A 10,870-nucleotide genomic window follows, 5' to 3' on the forward strand; every position below is an offset into this window, starting at 1 on the left:
AAACGTACCAGCGCAAAAACCTGTCGAAATCCCAGCAGCAGAAGACCCAGTTATAGAACGAGGGATTCCACGGCCTCTCCAAGAAAGGGAACTCCCGAGGGCGTGTCAGTGAGAAAGTTCACTCGAGAGGATTTCCTCTCTTTGCCTGGTGGGTTTCCTTCCTCTTGTGAGCGATGTCAAAGCAAGTAATTGCGTAAGAAATCGACAATGGAATGTGCATATGTTTATAATGGCCAACCGGTCTGAATAGGCCTACTTGAATAGTGCCAGTAGGAAGTAAGTAGCCTGTCCCATTGTCTATTTTTCAATGATGTTGCTCAACAGCCTAGAAGTAATTTCAGTAATTTCCCATTTCATTGTCACTAGGTTATAGCCTACAGTATATACAAGGCTATATATTTGCTAGATCTATATTCGTTTATATATTAATTTATCTATTTAGGCCTATGCAAATAATAATAATACGTATAGGAGGCAGACAGTGTGTACGTTAATTCCTGTTTTATTATTTATCATATTCATTAGCGGCAGGGTAGCCTAGTTGGAATGTTGGACTAGTAACCGAAAGGTTTCGTGTTCAAATCCCCGCGCTGACAAGGTACAACTCTGTCGTTCTGCCCCTGAACAGGCAGTTAACCCACTGTTCCTAGGCCGTCATTGAAAATAAGAACTGACTTGCCTAGTTAAATAAAGGTAACAAAAAAAATAAGCAATGGGCTAAACTAGCCCTCAAAGTTGTACTTGATCTGGAGCTTAACTCCACAATACCTAGGCTGTTTACTGAGTCTACAAAATAATTATTAGGCTACATGAGTTTACACCTCCAAAACACTAAGAACACGTGCATTTAGATGTTCATTTAATCTACTTTACAATCCATACTTTGGCTAGGTGCACACTAAAATGGTCATAACTTGTTGTTTCAGTAAATGTACTATCAGAAATTGTTTCTTGATTAGAAAATATATCGTGGCTGTGATAGTAACATGTTATATATTCTCGTCTGCTGTACGGTTTCTGCGGGAGAGGGAATCCCTAGCTAAACGTCATTACCAAGGATACCAAACAAAAACACAACCCCATAAATGGGCACGTACGTCAGCGGAACTCCTAGGCGGGACTTCGTATCCTTTACAATGCTTCTCTCGTACTCCATGGCTTCATTCATAAGACAAGACTCGCTTCTGTGGACTGTGACTCTATATCGCTGATCAGTTTACACATAGTGGACTTTTACATGGATCTATCATTGCACATTGTAAAAAGGGGACAAAGGACACATTTTAGCGGATTCTGAATCGGATCGATGAGTTTTTAAAAATCCGAAACGTAAGGACTGTTTCCATAGCAGCGAACTGGATTTCCTTCTTCATGCAACTTTTTTGGAAAGAGACCAATAGCATCTTACCGGAGCACAATAAGGAACACATTAACGGTAAAATACTTTCTAAACGTGAATGTTAGATAATGCAGCAACAACGGTTCTTATTACGTGATTTCCGATATATATGTAGGCTACACGTAAGGCAAGGTTTCCAGTTATGCATATTTACTGTTGTCCATATCCTAGATACACGAGACTGCATTTAAATTACATCAAACTGACAGCTGTCTCCCCTTGCCCTTGTGTGTTCGCTCGAACAGCAGGTGACATCACACTCACTCCGGGAACTGTAGGTTTCTCTCTCGGCTCCGCCCGGGAAATGTTCCAAGGGTTCCCCGGTGACTTTGATTCCGTCTCCCGTGGAAGTTCGTCCCCGTCTATTGAGTCTCAGTACTTTTCCTCCGTGGACTCCTTCGGGAGCCCGCCGGCCAGTGCCTCACAGGTAGGTCCAATAAGTCAAGCAATGATGAGTATCGGGGGAAAAAGGGAGTTTATGTGTCTTTTCCCCCCAATTTCAGATGTTGATTACTATAATATTGAGGAAACATTTCATTTGACAGATGTTTACATAATAATGCATGAAGTCTGATTTATGTTGTACATGATGATGTGGCCGTGGGCTGTATTCCAGAAATATGGGTTAAGTTAAGAATTCAATGATGCTTTACAGTTCAGTAGTATTTGCAAATGCTGGTGCAGTTATACCTTGTCGCGTTAGAGTTCTACCATGCAGAGTTTGGATTTATCAACCTGAGTATCATCATAATTATAAGCTTGTTGTTATATAGTTTCTATGAAAGGGAAAGGCAAGAAGATTTCCCTTTCACGTCTGATCAACCATGCGTGAAAAAAAATGCACTGCCAATTGCCTTGAAATCTACAGGCACTTGAATTGTATTGTAGTAAAGACTGGCCTGCCGGCATGTTTTCTGACTCAGGCTGTGCCACCTCTACTAGCAACGTGTACTGTCTTCGGTGGTAGGTTTACAGCACGCAGCGCAACGGATGACAACGCTTTGGCCCTCCTACGTACGCACAAAAAGCTCCGCCTTTGCTCGCTTCTCTCCACGCTCCCTGTTCTCAGGACTCACTGTGACGTAAATGCGTTCTATTTTGGAGTGTTACGTCGCGTTGCTAAGGGAACACCGAGGGTGTGACGGGGGAGGACGAAGGAGGAGGGGGGACTTATTCGAGCGAGTTGATTGGTTGAGGCGGCCCCTTGAAAGCTACATGTCGCCTTGCCTTAAACGCTTTCAAATGAATATTAATGCAACTCCGAGCTCACTATGGCATCACTGCTCGCCTCAGTTCTAATTAAAGCAGAGAGAGCCAGTGATAGATTTGGGCACCTAAATCTATTCTTGCAATGATCTCTTTATAACATTTGTTGTCCAGGAATTTTGGGAGACTCCAACTCTCACTGACATTCTACCATTCTATAAGAGTGACATTCACTGATATGATGTACTACTTTTTACAAGTTTGTATGAGCCTTTAGACGTTATTATAAGGGTTATCAATGTGTTATGTCTCTATATGTAGCACATTTGTAACTGACAAATTGTTTTTTATTAAGATAGGATCATAATGAGATCATATAAGACATTATAAGGGGGACATACATGCTTATGACTAGTCTTACAATGCAACGAATAGAATGGGTGTGTCAAACTGTACCCTGAAAGTGTGTGTCTTATGGACATCAAGGCTATGCAATCTTCTGCTGTGACGTCTACCATCTTGTGTACAAGGGAATCCCCATCGAAATAGTTCACAAAGCAATGTTTAAAGAGCAAGACACTTTTGTCGTCATTGCATTGTATGGCAGCATCCCATTTCTCTGTCTGTGTTCATGCCTAACCCCCCCATCTCTGTGTGTTCCAGGATTGTGTGTCTGCTGGTGGCGGGGACGGGGTAGGCAGTGGTTCCGGGGGCAGCAGTGGAGGAGTGGATATGCCAGGCTCCTTTGTGCCCACAGTCACAGCCATCACCAGCAGCCAGGACCTGCAGTGGATGGTGCAGCCAACACTCATCTCGTCCCAGGCCTCTGGCCAAAGTGGGGCGGGGACCTCGACTATGGCCCAGTCGGTGTCCCTGGTAGACCCTTATGATCTGCCAGGGCCCAGTTATTCCTCTGGCTCAGTTTTTACTCCCGCAGGCTCTGACACCCCGGGGCAAGGCCCAGCCCCGGGTCCTGTCCGTCAGTCCAGGGCCCGTAGCCGCCGTGTACGAGACGAGTCTGTGAGTGACGATGGAGATGTTGGTGTGTTTGTAAGTGTGTGTGTGCCCCGTGTGTCAATCTTTATATGTCGAGTGGGTAGACAGCAAGAATGAACACGTTCGCCGCGTTTCATTATGATACTGTATTTGACAATACATCTATATGTCTGTTATTCTCAGCTAGCGACGGCCCATTCAAGTGCATCAGAGAGATTCGAGGCAAAGACAAAGTTTGCATTTGTTTTAATCCCTCCTTAATTCTTTTCCCCCAGTTGACTCCAGAGGAGCAGGAGAAGAGGCGTGTTCGGCGCGAGAGGAACAAGCTGGCAGCCGCCAAATGCCGAAACCGCCGGCGCGAACTCACTGACAGACTGCAGGGGGTGAGCTTGCCTGTGTTCTTGCTGTCAAAAATGGCTTCCTGTGATAATTATATGCAGTGTGTTATGCTACATAACTAGGCTCATGATAATGACTGTGTATGTGAGTAATAGTAACACATGATGTTATTTAAGGGGTTGGTTATTAAGAGACGGGGGTTATTAGATGAAGAGAGCGAAGATGATTATAGTTCTTGTGACAGTCTATTGTGCCTACAGTTGGTATAGTCTAATTTACCAGTCCTAGCATGGGCTAAAGTATCTATTTCAAGGGGAAACATGTAGGCCTATCTATATCTAAAAACATAGCCGTGCATCCACCTCCACAGACGTAGAATGAGAACACCTGTGTTGTCTAACCCTCTACCCCCTCTACCCTCTCTCTCTCTCTCTCTCTCTCTCTCTCTCTCTCTCTCTCTCTCTCTCTCTCTCTCTCTCTCTCTCTCTCTCTCTCTTTATCTCCCTCCCTCCCTCCACAGGAGACTGACATCCTGGAGGAGGAGAAGTCTGAGCTGGAGGCTGAGATCTCTGAGCTGCAGAAAGAGAAGGAGCGCCTGGAGTTTGTCCTTGTGGCTCACCAGCCCAGCTGCAAGATCCCCTACCAGGAGCAGCAGGCCTCAGGCTCCACACAGCTCCAGCATCAGCCCCTACTGCCTCAACAGGCCCCCGTCTCCATCGTGGGCTTGACTGTGGAGGACACTTTCTACCTGCCTCCCGCCTACACCTCGCAGCCTTCTACTTCGCAGCAGCAGCAGCAACAACAGCAGCAGCAGCAGGTTCATCCGCAGCAGCAACAGCAGCAGGTTCATCCGCAGCAGCAGGTTCATCCGCAGCCGGGGATGATGCAGGAGGTAGCGTTTTCTAGTTCTTTCTATGGCTCAAGCGAGCCTGCGCCGGGTGAGGGTGGTGGTCACCACGATGGCGCGGCCGCTGGCAGCTACAACCCTTCATACACATCTTCATTTGTGTTCAGCTACCCAGAGGGAGCCTGCGGGGTCAGCGCTAACCAGAGAAACAGCAGCAGCGAGCAGTCCTCTGATTCCCTGAACTCGCCCTCGCTGCTCGCTCTCTGACTGACCGACAGACACACCACACCACACGCGCGCACACACATCCCCCCCCCTGTGTCAATCACCAGTTGCTCAAAAAAACAGTTGCCCATGATAGACGAGGTCAACAACATGGATAACATACATTATATGATGATCCATACAAACTCACACACATTCAGACCTGAAAAAACATGAAATCAAACCAAGTTTGACCACATAGCATTTAGTGCATATAAGCCACTGTTGTCCTAAATGAGAAAACTAAACGTAACTAACCAAGTATTTAAAGTGAATTCAAATTGAGTCTAAAACTCTGGGCTCTGAGTTGTCAGTCGATCTCTGAAACATCCTCTGACATCATACCCAGCTTAATTCACAGTGAATCTTTCAACGTCTTGTGACGTGCACGTCCAGTGCACACAGGAAATAGCAACATGCTCACCTGTGATCTCACAAGCACACTTATCCTCCCCGTCGTTCCCTCTGTCGGTCATTCCTCTCTCACTGCTCCTGCTCTCATCTTTTTCATCCCTCTCTTCATGCTGAATGTATTTGTGCAAGCTGAAATAGGGAAGAAGGACTGAGGTTTGGGTCTTTTTTTTGTGAGGCCAGACTGCCGAGCTCTTGCTCTCCCCTCCCGCCTTCCTCATCCTCTCGGTTCCTCTTGCTTCTTCGTCATTAGTTGTGACTTGGAAAGGGAAGGGCGTCACAGCCTCCAGCTATCTGGCTCTTTCTCTTTTTATCCTGCCGTCTGCTCTTCGTCCATCTCTCCATCTTTGTTTCTCTCCTCTGTGTGTCTCTCTCTGTCTCTTTGAAGTCTTCGAACCCTGAGAGCACGCCGAGCCCTTCCAGCCCCTGGGACCTTGACTGAGCGCCGGCCCACCTCACACGTCCCACACGGACGCGGACGCACCCCCAACTGAGGAGCCCTGGAGTATTTCGCTCAAAGCAGACAAAATCAAAAACTAAAAAACACACACACACACACACACACTGAAAATACACCAAATTTGATGGACACAAATGTAAAAGAGTTGTCACTCTTTTCTTTCTTCTCCTGAGCCATTGTTGGATGTTGAAACGATGGAGATGAAAGGAGACTTGTATTGTGACGGTGAGATGAGGACGGCGGGAGAATGAGAGATGAGGCTTTAGCCGAGGTAGAGGTCTAGAGGGAGAGCTGAAACTTTGGCAGAGAGAGAGGATGAGCCCCCTGTACTCGTAAGCCTGAATCGAATTTAAAACAATCCCCCAAAAAATCCTGCTTTTGTCAACTGTATGGGATGGGTTACCTCTTACCTGCAGAGTACCACCGCCATACTTCAAGCATCTGGATTGGTCTCCACTTGTTACTGATACTATTTTGTATAATGTTCTTCACCCTCCTTTATCACCAAGTATTTTCTGCTGTTGTTTTTAAGTCTAACCTTTGACCAGAGAAAATATCATGGTGAGAAAAAAAACATTGAGAGAGGAATGTACTTTTGGTAAAGTGCTTTTGTCGGACATGAGTCTGTTGGTAACCAATATGTTTAAAAATATATATATATTACTTTTAAGGAATATTCAACCAACCTCTGAACATTGGGATGAGTGGCCTCTGTGCCTCTCCTAGTGGGAGGTGCATTTATTGTGAGTGTATCCCACTCTGCGCCACTTGGCCCGCTTATTTCTTTCTTGATTGAGGTTGACATGATGAGAGAGAGCACAATACGGAGCCGGACACACAGAGGAGACAAGAGGAGGGGGTGTTTTATGAGTATATGCGTTCTACATTTTGTCTGTGAATTTGTTCCTTTTATTTCCAGTGACATTTGTTATGTTTTTACGTTTGAGTTTTTCGTTGTTGTTGCTTTTTGTCCTCCGCTCTTACCTGTGTTGTCGCTGCCAGACGTTCTTGTTCTCACAGGGGATGTTTCCCCCTTAATGTTACATTTACTATTGCATTCTAACTATTATTGTGTTATTATGTTATTTTTTTTATCTTCGTTTTGGCAACTTCAGAGGCATGATGTGCACTATAAAAACATTTTCTATGTGTCAAAAGTATACTTAAAAGCATATGCATATAGATACAAAAAATGTGTATATTTAAGTGTATGTACAATTATTGTGAAGTATGAATGTTTGAAAATATAAATGGGATATTTTTGTCAATGAAGAAACAGAGGTGCCGTTGATGAGGCTGGTTTTAAAATTGATATTTTTCTAAAAGAACAAAGATTTATATAAAAAAAAAAAAAACGATAATACTTAACCATTCCCTCAATATGACGCACATTATCACTGCCTGTGCTCATATGTTTTACATATAAAGCACATTATTCAGGATAACTATATCTAACATGTGATGCTGCATGTATTGCAGTTTGCCAATATGATGAGATTATTGAGGTGGTGCTATTGCCTTTTTGCTTTCACATTTGCCTGTTTGTTTGTTTGTTTTTCTCTGTGAGGTCAGTCCCGATGCCTATGCCGCCAAAGCTTAATGTCACCACTTAGTCCCCTACGGACCCAAAATGAGGAAACTAGTATGAATTGAATGTCAAAATACATATTAAAATATTAATAATGCAAATAATTTTTTATTGAATGTTTTTTTGTTGAGAACAGTCTGTTAGTCCAGTGTGCATTCCTGTTCAATAAAGTAGTTATCGTGTGATTCGAGCAACAGACATTTTTGGAGAGCTTTTCGAGAGTTTGCTCTCCTAAAAAAAAAAAATTGCCTCACAGTAGTTATTGTTGCATAACTTGAAATATCAATGGAGGTGTGATTGTGAAAGAAAAATTGTCTGGCTTATCATTAGATGGGCTAAAGTCTTAGTTGTGAATTGAAAAGAGGGCCCCTCCATTTTGATTGTGAAGCAAAAAAAATGTAACTTAAGTGCCAGGCTTCAAGTGGTACGACAAGGGACAAGCCTTATATGCCTTTTTTGAGTGACAAACTTCCATGCCTTTTGATTTCCTTCCATGAACCTACCATGGCATTGTTGATGATGTGTGAAAGAGGTTTACACTGATAGATGGCACGGTCTGGATAAGTATGGCTCGTGTACAGAATGTTTTGTGGTGCTTACTTATAGTATATCAGATGAACTTATCATAGAACATCCTGTTCTGGCAAATTCACTTACAACTTATCAGTGATGAGGTCCATGGGTCCTGTTCCATCAAAACCGCTCGAAGAGTCTCCAGGGTTGGGCAAAAATATACCACGGTTCTTCCACGGAATGAGAGCATGTTTGAATATTCAATCTGCCAATATTCATCTTATTTCACGCCCGAATCTTTAATTCCAAACATGCGTTCTCTTAGAGAATGTTATGTCATTTTTGTCTTACCCCGGAAACCCAGCTACCGGTTTGGAAGAATTCACACCTATGTCAGCACCGGACAGATCAGGAAATGAGGTCTAGTTCACATAAGTCTAATTTTCTAATCTGAACCATCCAAGAGAGAGCATGAGAGAGGCAGAAAGGTAAAGACAGAGAAATAGAGAGGAGGAGAATTGAGGTGGCAGAGGGAGAACTTCCTTTTCTAACAATCCAAGTTGAGATGGGCCATGGACATATGTAGCAATGATGAAATAAACTGAGTAACTTTGTTGTATCAGTGAACCTGCCTTCATACAAATACCTCCATACAAGACTGACTGGAACAGACAAGAGGTCTTTTACCATTTGCGTGGTTGATAAATGCCTTATTTTTTCCATGAGTTGCAAACCTGCGATGTTATGTATTGAAATTGAAACACTCATATCCTCTAGGATAGACTTGTATCAAATCATATGAAAAGCTTCATTTACACAGTGCCAGAAGTCTTCTGGCGCTCTCTTTCTGCTATGCTACGTGTCCAGTGTGATCATGTATTGTTGTGATTTTCCACCCCTATTATAAACTGTACCGTGATCTTTCATTCACATAGCCCGGTATCTATGTTTGGGCCAAGAGGTCTTGACCTAATTGAGTGGAGGTTGAGGGGCAGACCTTGATTATAAATATATGAATCTTCAAGACATTTTTCAAAACCCTTCATTTTTTGGGCATTTTCCTTTGATGCCTTGTGACTGATATTTTTGTCATTTCCTTCAATAGAACCTTTGTCTTTTCCTCGAATGCCTTCTCTAGAAAGTTTATTTCTGACTTTATATGTGAACAGATGTTTGTCTTTTTCTGTGAAGCAATGGTTGCATTGTTGTGATCAGCAGTGACTAATGAAAATGGACCCGGAAATTTTACGGGAATTTATACTCAAGACATTTTGAGACTATTTGTAACAGCTGAGGCCCAAAACTAAATAGGGTTTAGGCCTACCTGGTTAAATAAAGGTGAAATAAAAATAAAATAAATAAAACATCTCAAGTGATAGATACAATGATGGTGCTTTGATAACTACACATTTGTCCTTGTTCAATGCATAAAATAAGTATAATAATTGATGAAATGTAATGCTCAATAACATTCTCTTGCATCTGTTTCTGAGGGGGATCAATTTAACCTCTGATTATATTATACAGTATTGTCTATCTTTTTCAAATGGACCAGATGTGATGACAGTACACCTGTCATATCCCCCCCCCCTCTCTCTCTCTCTTTCTCTCTCTCTCTCTCTCTCTCTCTCTCTCTCTCTCTGTGTCCATCCCATCCTAACTCCTTTCCCCCATTCTCTCTTATTTTACTTGACGGAGGGGAACTTTACTCATCGTTGTTCTTGATAGACTGTGAAAGCTGAGTGAGCTTTCCCCTCCGTAACTGTTTATATTACCGTCCAAATCTTTATTTTGGAGAAAATAGCATTCAATAAACAGAAATATAGTATCAAGGTGATTGTTTGTGTGTGTGTGTGTGTGTGTGTGTGTGTGCTGTGGCCCCATACCTCACCTCTATCATAAAATGGCATGCCACTGAAATGTCTCCAAAGGGTCGGGAAATGGAGTCCCTAGAGAAAGCAAGGACAAGATGGTTGTCAGGAGTAGTGCAGTATTATCATACGGAGATGTATTCTTGGGAAACGGAGGAGGAATGGAGGGAAAAAGAGAGGGAGAGGATATCTAAGAGAGAGAGGGAGGAAGAGGATGAGCTTGAGTCAGATAAAAATTGTGAAAAAAAGTGAGATGTTAAAGCAGAATGGTAGAAAGTGTAAAGAATGGTAGAAAGTGTAAAGAATGGTAGAAAGTGTAAAGAATGGAGGAGAAATGGAAGTGAATGAGGGTGAAGTCTCGGAGGTGGTAGGTGTGGTGAAGTTATCGGAGACCGAGGTATGCACCGAGGGTCAGGAAAAAGATGAGTCTGTGACAGTACGAGTGAAGTTTATGGAAGAAGTGGACTCTGCCTTTTGGCTGATCCATTTGTGGTTTCACGGTGGATGAAAAAAGTGTTGGAAAATGTGGAATCGGCGAGGGTAACCAGAAGTGGCCTAGTGATAATTGTTTTTGTTTCCGTTAGTCAGAGGGAGAAGGCGCTCGGAGTAAAACAAATGGGGGCAGCAAAAGTGAATTGTTTCGCTCTCAAAGAAAAGGGCACCAATGAAAGGAGTGATAACTGGGGTAGCAGTGAATATAAAAGTTTACCAGCTGAGGGGAAAGGTTCCCGGTGTTTGTGATGCTCGTCGTTTGATGCGACGCAGACAGGGTGGCGAGAGTGGGGAAACAGAAGTGTCATTGTCTGTTCTTTTGAGTTTTGATGTTGAGTCTCTGCCCGACAAAGTGAAGTTAGGATATATAAGTTATCCTGTACGAGCTTATGTGCCGAATACAAGCTTATGGGCATGTGGCAGGAGTGTGTAGGAGGGAGAGTCCACAATGTAAGAAGTGTGCCGAAGGGCACGAGACAAAGGA

General features: G+C 43.3%; 1 protein-coding gene across 7 annotated transcripts; it reads left to right on the forward strand.

Annotated features, from left to right (window-relative positions):
• The first annotated feature begins 1,103 nt into the window (after positions 1-1,103).
• Positions 1,104-7,611, forward strand: fosb (FosB proto-oncogene, AP-1 transcription factor subunit). Of its 7 annotated transcripts, none has more exons than XM_036961821.2 (6): positions 1,104-1,435; positions 1,645-1,826; positions 3,269-3,655; positions 3,877-3,984; positions 4,461-4,832; positions 5,851-7,611. In XM_036961821.2, exons 1-6 carry the CDS (start codon positions 1,372-1,374, stop codon positions 5,902-5,904), a joined length of 1,167 nt encoding a protein of 388 aa, XP_036817716.2. In that variant the 5' UTR covers positions 1,104-1,371; the 3' UTR covers positions 5,905-7,611. The 7 variants fall into 7 exon arrangements, with proteins under 7 accessions (XP_036817716.2, XP_090074253.1, XP_021437621.3 ...); XM_090218127.1 differs by having other exon boundaries at positions 3,269-3,625; XM_090218126.1 differs by having other exon boundaries at positions 1,182-1,435; positions 1,648-1,826.
• Positions 7,612-10,870: the final 3,259 nt, after the last annotated feature.

Source organism: Oncorhynchus mykiss, chromosome 24, assembly GCF_057628025.1.
Source record: "Oncorhynchus mykiss isolate SJ-2025 chromosome 24, ASM5762802v1, whole genome shotgun sequence".
In the NCBI taxonomy this organism is placed as follows: domain Eukaryota; kingdom Metazoa; phylum Chordata; class Actinopteri; order Salmoniformes; family Salmonidae; genus Oncorhynchus; species Oncorhynchus mykiss.

What these genes read in the sequence shown, in the direction of transcription:
- fosb (XM_021581946.3), top strand. Translation starts at nt 1,372, where the DNA reads ATGCAACTTTTTTGGAAAGAGACCAATAGCATCTTACCGGAGCACAAT. An exon ending in ATGGAGATGTTGGTGTGTTT is followed by an intron (nt 3,656 to 3,876) that starts GTAAGTGTGTGT and finishes CTTTTCCCCCAG; the next exon opens with TTGACTCCAGAGGAGCAGGA. An exon ending in TCACTGACAGACTGCAGGGG is followed by an intron (nt 3,985 to 4,460) that starts GTGAGCTTGCCT and finishes CTCCCTCCACAG; the next exon opens with GAGACTGACATCCTGGAGGA.